General features: G+C 50.3%; 1 protein-coding gene across 1 annotated transcript; it reads left to right on the top strand.

The window, feature by feature from the left end:
- Positions 1 to 5,085: 5,085 nt before the first annotated feature.
- GINS1 (GINS complex subunit 1) lies at positions 5,086 to 8,440 on the top strand. Its single transcript, XM_075749607.1, has 7 exons — positions 5,086 to 5,231; positions 5,313 to 5,377; positions 5,477 to 5,572; positions 5,988 to 6,078; positions 6,613 to 6,729; positions 7,615 to 7,689; positions 7,968 to 8,440. The coding sequence occupies exons 1-7, from the start codon at positions 5,157 to 5,159 to the stop codon at positions 8,034 to 8,036; spliced, it is 588 nt and encodes a 195-aa protein (XP_075605722.1). The 5' UTR covers positions 5,086 to 5,156; the 3' UTR covers positions 8,037 to 8,440.
- The last annotated feature ends 1,968 nt before the right edge of the window (positions 8,441 to 10,408 follow it).

Here is a 10,408-nt window from a genome sequence, read left to right as displayed (position 1 = left end):
AGGGCGAAGCCTGTGGCTCCCTGAGTGCTTTTCCCCATGCAAAGGTGAAAGGAGGCGACTTTGCGGGTGAAAGCGGCCGCACTTGATCTCCCTCCTGTGGGTAAAGCACAGGGCTGGGTACAGCTTTGTCAGAAACTCTCAGTGCAGGGAACCCGGCGTCACCCACCCGCTTCCCTCCTCTCCTGCCCAGGGTGGAAACCCTTTGGCCGCCACCCAGCATGACATCTCTAAGCCTTACGGTCAGAGAGAGACGATTCCCTGTGGGGGGATGTCCGGCAGCGGCAGAGACCGGCTCTGAGCATCCGGCTCCTCCAACCTGTTTCTGTGCTAATCCCGTGCAACGGCGCCAGCCACCCTCCCCAGAGCGCTTTACAACAGCGATGAGCTGTGATCTTCTAACCTGACACACGCTGTTAGAAAACCTGTTTCATATTTTCTGTGGTATCGATCTACAACTTTTGAAATCATTGGAGACAGTTGTGGTAGCCTAAAAATTGTGCTGAGCTCATATATTTTTATATTTGTGGTGTTTTCCTATTAATAGAGAGTAGTGAACCAGTGACCCTATAGCTGAAAGTGAACTATTCAAAATAAATATACAACTGCAGAAAATATTTGTAAAAATAATTTATTTGAAATATTCTGCCAAAGATAGCTCTCTAATGATCTGTAAAATGTTGTTTCTCTCTTTTTGCTCTGAATGTCATTGTGAAAGCACCTTTCTCCCCACTATCTTTTGAAGATTTGCTTTTTTTTGTATTTTTAAGGGCAAAGAAATAGGCCAATGATTTTTTAACCAGAGCAGTAAATAGAGTAGTAGGGAGGCATGAGACAACTTTATAATGGTGATAAATGGGATCCAGTAACAATCACTCTGAAAATCCGGTTTCTCCTGCAGTTCCTCTTGCAGACAGATGGCTTTTGAAGCCCAGGACAGCTCTCTAGCAAGAAGGTCTCAGCTGCGGCTGCTGTTGCTGCTGTGTAGGTCGCCTGAAAGAGAGAAATCTCTCGACCACCCATTTGCAGGCTTGGGGCATTTGGACGCCCTCATGGGTAACTTCTGCCTCTTCGTTATTTCCGAGCACGATACCTTCATTAGTCCTTAATAGGCCCTGTGGCATGTGGGTAACCCACGCTCAGGGCTTTGCGGGGCTTCAGCCCGGCGAGGTCTGGCCGCCTCCAAAGCCGTTCCTGCAATGCACCCAGTGCTCACAGCCGCCTGACCCGGCAGCAGCAGAACTCCCGCTGATGCCTGGATCTGTCCCCTTCCCCACATGGGGACAAGGGCAGGGGATGCTCAGTAAGAGCATCAGTCTCTGCAGATACATGGTTAAATGGGGGGTTGTACAGCCCTTTAACATGGAGAAGCTGCCCAGATTAGTCTGTTCAGAAATTACAAATATTGGTTGTTTTTTTTTAATAGGGAAAAATCTTATTTCCCTTCTTCATTTCTTCCTCTTGAAAGAACTTCTTAATGCTAGGAAAGGCCCTCATTATCTTCTGTGATCCCCAAGTCGGTTGCAGTGGAAATAAATACCTCCTCATCCATGTTCGTTAGGCTCCATCTATCAGAGAGATTTTTGGCTCAGGTTTGGGTTTTTTTTTTTCCACTTCTGAGCAGATTCAGTTTCTTAAATTTCTTGGTTGTAAAGATCCAGAGGAATTAATTAGTAATAAAGAAACAAGGGCCCCGTTCCAGTGAACGGGCTTCCACGTGCAATTCAACTTTTGACTCACCAAAGGTCAGGCACGTGTGTAAGTGGTTTATTGGGCGGGTGCCCAGGAACGGAGACGTGAAATGCAGTTGCCAAGCCATGGGGTGCGTACAGGTGTGACGGAAACACCACCATCAATCAGGTACAGGTGTCACGCGACCACGCAGTAAAGCGCACGCACAGCACAGTCTGTGGCCATGGGAACCACGTGCCGGTGAATTTTTGTTCTTCTGTGCAATGAGCTCTCTGAACTGGGGTTATGCAGCTGCTGCATCACAGGGAAATGTGAACGAGCCGGGGAAGACAATTGTGAGAAGAATTGGTTTTCTGATCACTGTGCATTTTGTTAATTAGTGAATTCAAATAGTTTTATTTTTACCAAAAACAGATAATCTTTATTCCAGTAAAGACAACTGTTGACTTGAGAGATATATATATATTATTTGAATGGTTTATATCCTGTTGCTCTAACTACATAAAATGGAAACATGTTGCAAGTTGTGTCATTCCAATGTACAAAATAAATGACTTTTCCCTGCATGCTGCCTGAGTATGTTGTGATTTGAATTAAGAGTTATATTTGAATTGCCTTATTCAAGAGGTTGTATGTTACCTAACTGGGGAATGACCTGGCACTGTACATCACATTACATGTGTACTTGATGCTGTGTTATGTCAAATTCAGATGAGTTGTCTATCATCTATGTATTTTGTGGGAGACCTTTTATCTTGTTAAACTGTGATATGTAAACCTCTCATTGCCTGAAATAGTCAGAGTTGTATAAATCAGTGTCGTCAGCTGTTTTCCTTATTTTATCACATTTCCTAACACAAAATATAGATGTTTGTAAATTCTTCATTCATTTTGTCTATTTTTATGTACGAGGCTTTTTTAATCTGGCAAAGGAGTAAGATAAGGCAGCTTCCCCTGAATTTTTCAATCAAGGCTCAGTTACATTTCTGTCCCTCAGCAAGATGCAACAACCAATTTTCAGCAGCTACAATTGGAATTAGGGACGTATGTTTATTGCTATTATCTTTTCTGGCTCAGATGGGCCATTGTCACTGCAGAACATAATGATTAATGACAAGCCACACATCGTGCTTCTGTAGTGATAGTCCTCTGTGGACCAGGCGCTTTATAGCACCTTCTTCAGGTCCCACACCTCCTCTGTGCTGCGGGTTGAGTGGGAAGGGAGAGGGTAGATGTCTCTGCCACAGCCAGACAGTCAAGAGGAGAGAGGGGAGAGATGCTGCTTAGTAATCCTGGCTCCAAGGCGCTTTTTATCCTTACACAAGGCACCCCAAGACCGTGCCATCTGCCCTCCTGCATGACACCCCAGCCATAAATCTGCATCTTGTCCGTTCATTAACCCCACGGCTGCAGCACGTCTCTGAAGACCAGCATCCCATCCTGACACTGTGTTGTGCAAAATCCCCCGTGACAGCTGCTCCTACAACGTCTGCTGAAGCTGCACGTGGGTTTTTCCTAGCTTTGGTTACCAGCCATTGGACCACTTTACTCCACGGCTGGCTAACAGCAACGTGCTCCCCGTCCAGACACCAGTATACAACGCACAGATCGATCTTTGGAAAACATGCTGCGCGGCTGAAGGAGGCAGTACAAGGTATGCACAAATCTGTTTCAGCAGCAGCACAAGGACAAGAGGTGACCCAATGCCCCCTGCAGTGGGGTTCACTGACGTGTCACCCCTCTTGTCCTCCCCTGATGCAACTGCTGTGTCTCTTGGCTGCAGAACCACGTGGCCAAGAAAGAGGTCTGGGGGACAGACCCCCAGAAGCCCATCTCCAGCTCCCAGCTGACTGGAGTATTTCTGGGCATTTTCCCTCCATGCCTAAAATGCTAAATAAAACTATTGTTGAGAGCATTAAAACAGAGCCAGCCATGGTCCTGTTCATTTGTACAGGTGTCACATCATCCTAAACACAAGCGGCATAAATGTTTCAGGCATACAAAACCACATGGAGGTGTCTCAATCGTGTAAAAGCCCCACTGTACTCTCCCCACTCCTCCAGTTTTTGACTGTGTAACTGTGTTGTGTGAAATGCTGGTCGTTTTTTATCTCTAGTAACCATAGAAACACACGGCCAGGGAAGTAAATTCCTGGAGCAGGACAAGCCGTGCTCCTGGGTTACTGATTCCCTTCCCAGGGCTTTGAGCACTAAAAAATTTCCTGTCCCATCCAGAAACACACCTCACATTTTTTTTTCTTTCCCTCCCTTTAGTTTTGGCAAGCTTCAAGTCTGAAGGACGCTGCTGACGAAAGGGAGCTGGACCAGGAAGGACTAGGGTGCTCCAGAGAGGAGGTAGTCAGAGAGATAGCTCTGTGCAACACCCCAGAGAAGACCAAAGAAAAGGAATGGTGAAACTAACTTTGCTGCAGGCACACCTTTAACCCGTTGTGGGTTTTTTGGTTGGTTTGTTTGTTTTAAAGAGAGGGGTAAAAATGCTCTATTTTTGCCTTATCCACTTGGGGTTCTCAGTGTGACCCCAAAAGTGATGCGGTAATGCCTCCCGTTCCCCACTGTCATCACTGCTGCTGTAAGGTACTGCCTGGAAGTCACGGGCTCAGCCCGTGAAGAGGAAGAGAACCCATGGCTTTCGATGGGCTCCTCGCAGCATCCCGCAGGCTCTGCTGGTACAGCTTGCGTTACACGAGGTCGCCCTGAAGGGGCTTGTAGAGCCCTGGGTGTGCAAGAGGACTGCCTTCCTCAGGGACGTGATGGGGAGGGGGCTTGTCTGCAGTGGACCTGACCTAGCATAGGGGTAGCCCTGCTCCAAGCCAGAGCCGGGCCGGAGGCCTTCAAGTGCTGCTCCTGTCACTCTTGGCCTTGAGGGCTTACCTTAGGGCGGGAGGGCAAAGAGAAGTCAGAAACGAGAAAAGAGAAAATTCAAAATAAGCCTCAAGACTGGCGTGGATGAGGAGAGGGGAGGAGTTGTGCTTGTCCTGACCCCGTCGCAGGGTTGGCGCTTCCCTCTGCTGTCCCGTGGGGGTGTCCAGGCCGGGACGCAGGCCCTGGCGCTCGGCTGGGTGCTGGGGTGGCAGCAGCACTGCCTGCCCTGCCTGGGACAGGGGTGCTCAGGCAGGGCGCGAGACTGAGGGGTTCACTGGTGTGAGTCACTGGGCCAGGCATTGGTACGTCCCCCTGCGGCCTTCCTCGGCCGGGGACGGGGGAGGGCTGCTCTGGCTCTGCCACCCGCGTTTGCAGCCCTCAGCCGCGGGAGAAGCCCCGCACCGGCTGCAGCAGCAGCAGCAGCAGCAGCAGCAGCAGCAGCGCCGAGACCGAGCACAACTCGATGCACGTAACGGCGCCGGGTGGGGCCCGCGGGAGGTGCGGCCTCGCCCTCGCGCGTCGCGAGACCCCGCCCCTGGCCTCCATTGGCTGCAGAGCGGCCGGGTTTCCCGCGCGCGGGGCGGCATGGCGGGCGAGCGGGCGGTGGGGCTGGTGCGGGAGCTGCACCGTGCCGCCGGCGGGCATCTGCCGCCCTTCCGTGTGAGCGGGAGGGGCCGGGGGAGCGGGACGGGCCCTGCCCTGCCGGCGGCCCGCTCTCACTGACTCTGCTCCGTGTTGCAGGCGGAGGGGCTGCGGCAGGCTCTGGAAGAGATGCGGGCACTGTACGAGCGGAACCAGGCGGACGTGTGAGTGTCGCGCCCGATCCCGGGGCGGCGCGTCCCGCAGAGCCTGGGGGGTGCTCCCCTGCGGCCCGCACCTCCGTAACTCTACTGCTCCACCTCCAGGTCCGAAGCGAAGTCGGGACGGACGGACCTGATTTTCCTCATCCGCTTTCGGCACTGCTGCCTGCTCCGAAACCAGCGCTGCATCCTGGCTTACCTGTGAGTGCGGCGGGGAGACGGGGGGCTACCGCGGCCCGTCGAGGGCACGGAGCGTCGGTTCATCCCCGCCGGCACAGGGGCGCAGCCCCTAAATGACAGGGTCCCCAAGCTCTGCGTGTTGGGACTCTTGGCCCAGGCGAGTGGTTCCTCTGCAAGGTGGAGCTGCGAGGTTGTCTCTGTGTTCATTGCTGGTGCCACCAAATGCTAGGACCAAGAGAAGGCCTTGTTCCTCCTGCTCTTTAAAAATGTAATTACTGGATAGGGCAGAAATCACATCCTTTAAAGGAAAGGGGGTGGAAAGTCCTGAGGTTTTGCTCTCTGCTTTGAGGGCTGACTGGGGCATCAGTGTTGCCTGGGGATTTTCCAGCACTCACCTCAGCAAAGATGCTGGGTTTGTCCTTGTTTCTTTCCCCAGGTACGACCGGTTGCTGCGTATCCGAGCACTTAGGTGGGAGTATGGCAGTGTCCTGCCAAACACCATCCAGTTTCACATGTCAGCTGAGGAAGTGAGTCGGCCTTGTCTTAAACTCCTTCTCTCTTTCCACTTATTCCTCCTGATGGATTATCTGTTTAGTGGAGTCAAAATAGGGAAGATTTCTCTTCCCCCACTATAAACACGACACTTAATGTGCCTTTCTGGAAATACTGATTTGTTTGTTCATTGTCTGTGGGTACAATCCCAAATGGATACTCAGTACAGGTGCTGCGTGGGACTTCTAAGGATCAGGTGGTCTTTGCTAGATCAAACTCGCGGCCAGCAGAACTAGGTCTTCACACGCTGCTCTCGAATGCCACCTCTAGACCAATGTACAGAGCTGCTAACAATTAGCAGCATGCGTCCTACCCTGAATCCAGAATGCTCTCTGCCTCTGGGGCAGTTTTTTCCCTTTAGAAGAGCTTGCATTCACCTTTTGCTGGCACGAACATGCTTGGGAACAGTAGTCTGACAGCACAAATAAATTAGATCTCACTCATCAGGGACTTGTCTTTCAGCATTAGCTGTTCAGCTTTGCCTGAGGGATTGCTGTTCACATCCGCAGGTGGAGTGGTTCAATCGGTACAAAAAGTCTCTGGCTACCTACATGAGGTCAGTAGGAGGAGAGGAAGGGCTGGACCTTACACAGGACATAAAACCTCCTAAAAGCCTGTACATCGAAGTAAGTGCAAGATTGGTGGGTTTTGTCTATGAACAAACATTTTGCCCAACCATCTATTTAGAGCATTTCACCCCCATCCCAAGTTAGAAGGTCTTCAACCAAAGCCTTTGAGAGCACCAAAGCTTCCACAAACTTCTAAGTTTTACTCTTTACATTCTGCCTGACATCATTTTACTCCCCCTTCCACTGAGGGCTCAAAGTTTGTTGAAAGATGGCATTTCTAGTCCACAGGGTGTGGTGAGGTGAGTGGTCTGAATCCCAGTGAGAAGTTTTTGCAGCATTTCACAGAAACTTAATCAACTCTCAGACCAATTAGAAACTTTGTTCCCATGTTAAGGATTGTTAACTAGTTTTCTTTGTTATTTTAAATGGACTCCCTATAGATGAGACTACAAATCATTTTACACAATTGATACAACAAAGCAAGAGCACGTGAGAAATCAGTCGGTAGCTGAAGTGCTCTGTTCTGATGTTCTCTTCAAAAGAACTTGTAGTGACAATCAATCAACCTGCTCCTTCAGACAGTTTCACTGTTAACAGATTAGCATTTTCTGGTATGTGTGTGGGGAGGTTCTCCTGGAAATGCTGCTGCTGTTCCCCAGACCCTGTCTCTTGTGCTGCTCTTCCTGTAGTCTCTCTGGAAGGCTAGTGTGGTCTGCTTGTGGGTGCTTCTTGCTCCAGGCAGCAGAAGGAAAATAATGTCAGGTAGAGCCCACAGGCTGTGGGACTGGTCCAGTTCTGAATTTCCAGGTCCACTCTATATTGAGGCTCCAGCAGGTGGGTGGCATACTTAAAGTTTTGGGGCATGTGTTGTGAGTCAGCAGTGATGTCTAGTGCTTTCTATGGGAGATCCGATGATCTGGGAGCTGCATTTCATCTTTGCAGGTGCGGTGTTTAAGAGACTATGGAGAATTCGAGATCGATGATGGTACCACCGTCCTATTGAAGAAGAACAGCCAGGTACCTGTGACAAAAGCGTGGTCCATTCTCTTCCTTCCCTTTCACTCCAATGACATCTCCCTGCTTATCCCAGCTTCGCAGCGTGTCACAGTTCCTGCACGCACAGCTCCTTGGGCGTGCTGGAAGCTGCCTGCGTGGCCAAGGACTGCGGTTCAGCTCAGTCTGATCTGGTACCGCGATGCAGCAGGCATACAGCACAACAAACAGAGCTGGTTATGTGCAGTAACGAATCCCGTCTGCCTGGGTTTCAGGGAAAGTTTGTCTGTGTTTCTGTGCAGCACTTTTTACCCCGCTGGAAATGCGAGCAGTTAATCAGGCAAGGAGTCCTCGAGCACATTCTCTCGTAAGCATGCAGGACAGGAGGGACAACCCTTGCTTGGTGGCGTGCCCACAATGGGGGCTGAACTCTGGTGTGTGCAGGACTTCAGGCACCTCGCCATTTCTGCAGTGGGCACCCTGCCACTCCTCTTAGTGGCCTTCGATATGTGACATGAAGATCAGCCCAGAGTTTATAAAGCGTACAAACCACATTGGCCTGCTCTTTGTGACCAAAGGGTACATACTGGTAATGTAGTGAGCCTGGGAATCCAGCGGGGGGGGGGGGGCGGGCATTGGGAGGTGGTGTTATCCAAGCCCCACAGCTTAGAGCAGTCTTTGTTCACACTGTGTATATAGGAGAAAGAGACAAACTGTGTGGGCTCTGGAAGCCATATTGCTGCATGGTTGCAAAATAAAGAACTGCTTCAGCCTTCATTTTAGTGTTTTTCAAGAGTTAATGTTGTGTTTGTTGAACACTCTGACCCGGCACTCTGACCCAACCCATTTTGACCCTGCAGGGTGGTGCTCAATTAGTTATTTCCCTCTCTTGGTGCAACTGCTCCTCCAAGTGTCAGATTAGGCTGCACAAGCTTCTTTCTAGGATTAGGCATGAAGCCTTGTCTCCAATCAGAGGCCTATAAATGTTGTTTCTTAAGGTGCTGAGTGAATGAGCACTGCAGTCTGGGTCATGGGCCCGGCCAAGGCTTTCCCCAGCACGCTTGGGCTCTGCCTCTGTCCCTCTATGAAGAGTCTCCTTCCCTAGAGCACTGGTTTAGCAGGGCCTAGGGACTATTTGGAGTAGGGGTGGGAAAGGGCACAGAGGGTTTTGAGGATTCCAGCTGGCACAAAACCAGAGCAAGGCTGAAGATCTGCTCTCCCTGTGACATGTGGAAGACAGACTCCACAACTTGTGAGGTTGTAAAGTAGGTATGTTTATTCAGCGCTGGGCGGCACGGGGGGGTTGCCCCACCACAAGCGTGCGCGCCCAGTACTGCAGTTCACCTTGAATTTATACGTCATTGTAATTACATATTCATGAGGTTTCGCAATACGCCTATACATCTCCATGGCCTGTCCCCCACTTTGTATTAAAGTTAGTTCCAAGGAGTTATTTCCATAACTCCTTCCAATGCTTGGGCAGTGCCTTCTGGTGGTCACGGGCTGGGGTCTTGAGGATGAAGAAAGACGTCTTCCTCTTTGTGAACTTTTTGACCCTCTTTCTTGTGCAGGTTCAGTTGCTTCTTGGTTTAGGTCCAAACCGCAGGGTTGGTTTCAGCTGGATTCTTAAAGATGTTTCCTTTGTCTATCAGGAACTGTCCTTAACCAGGTCTGCTTATCTTTTCTTGTCGCAATGGTATGTGCAAGTGATTTACCCACTGTCCTTAACCCCTTTTGTATTATAAAGCTCCATATGGGTTGCCTCATCTCACCTGTTTTTCCTAATGGAGCTGCTCACTCTTGAGTAATGGCTGAGAGATAACACTTCCAAAAACATACGCCCTAGGTAAGACTAGAGGTTTGCCTAGCCCCCATCTCTGACAGGAGCCAAAAAGCAAATACTTAGGGAAGAATACAGGAACAGGATAAATGCCTGGGGTGTCACTGCATTGCTCTCCCAGCCCCAGCCAAGGAACCTCCCTGAGCTAGCCCACACCCTCTGTAGGGCTTCCCTCCTTGTAATAACTCAGCTTCTTCCACGGCCCTTGTAATTGGGGCTGCCCCCTAAGAAAAGAAAGAGGAGTCTCAGCTGTCATCCACCAGTACAAAAAAAAGCATTCCTAGACCAAGCAGGCTGCCTCAGTCACAGCCTCCAGCAATCTCCTGACATTGTCCCAGGGCCGAGGAACCCCTCTGCCCTGGAAGGCTGGGACTGGCAGTGGTTGAGTCTTACCTCGCAGCCACTTTATCCCCTTTTGTTCTTGAACCAACAACAGCTGGAGTTATTTCAAAGCCCTCTTCTTTGTATTGACTTAGTCCAGCCTCTGCTTTGTGACCCTGATCCAGTCAGACTTGTCTAGTTTCTCTTGTACAGTAGTCTCCATAGCCCCCAAAATCCTAGGAGTCCTTTCACAGCTAGTGTAAATACCCTCTACACAGAGCAAGGTGGGGCACCATGACAACGACGCATCCTCCATGCAGAAGGTAACGCCCTGGGCAGGTCAATAAATTTGGTATTTGCTGATGTGAATGCTTGGCTTTGTGGCCTTTTACACAACTTATTTTGGCAAGAGCAGTACTCACTGCCAGTGTGTGAAGGCCAACAAGGAAGGCAGTTCACTTACCATGTCTCCTGGTCTCCTGTGAAGAAATGCAGTGCTGAGTAGGGGTCACCAACCCTGCCCCAAGCCTTGGAGCCTCAAATTGAAAGAATGCTCTTCCCTCAGCCCCTCTGTCCCGCTCA

The sequence above is a fragment of the Balearica regulorum genome, chromosome 3, assembly GCF_011004875.1.
Source record: "Balearica regulorum gibbericeps isolate bBalReg1 chromosome 3, bBalReg1.pri, whole genome shotgun sequence".
Taxonomy (NCBI): domain Eukaryota; kingdom Metazoa; phylum Chordata; class Aves; order Gruiformes; family Gruidae; genus Balearica; species Balearica regulorum.
The sequence above is the reverse complement of the archived record's forward strand: the minus strand, read 5'-3'. Positions and strand labels throughout refer to the sequence as shown.

Excerpts from the sequence above, each read along its gene's own strand:
- GINS1 (XM_075749607.1), top strand. The coding sequence starts at position 5,157 with ATGGCGGGCGAGCGGGCGGTGGGGCTGGTGCGGGAGCTGCACCGTGCC. Across the intron at positions 5,378-5,476 it reads GAGCGGAACCAGGCGGACGT|GTCCGAAGCGAAGTCGGGAC; the intron begins GTGAGTGTCGCG and ends CTCCACCTCCAG. Across the intron at positions 7,690-7,967 it reads TATTGAAGAAGAACAGCCAG|CACTTTTTACCCCGCTGGAA; the intron begins GTACCTGTGACA and ends GTTTCTGTGCAG.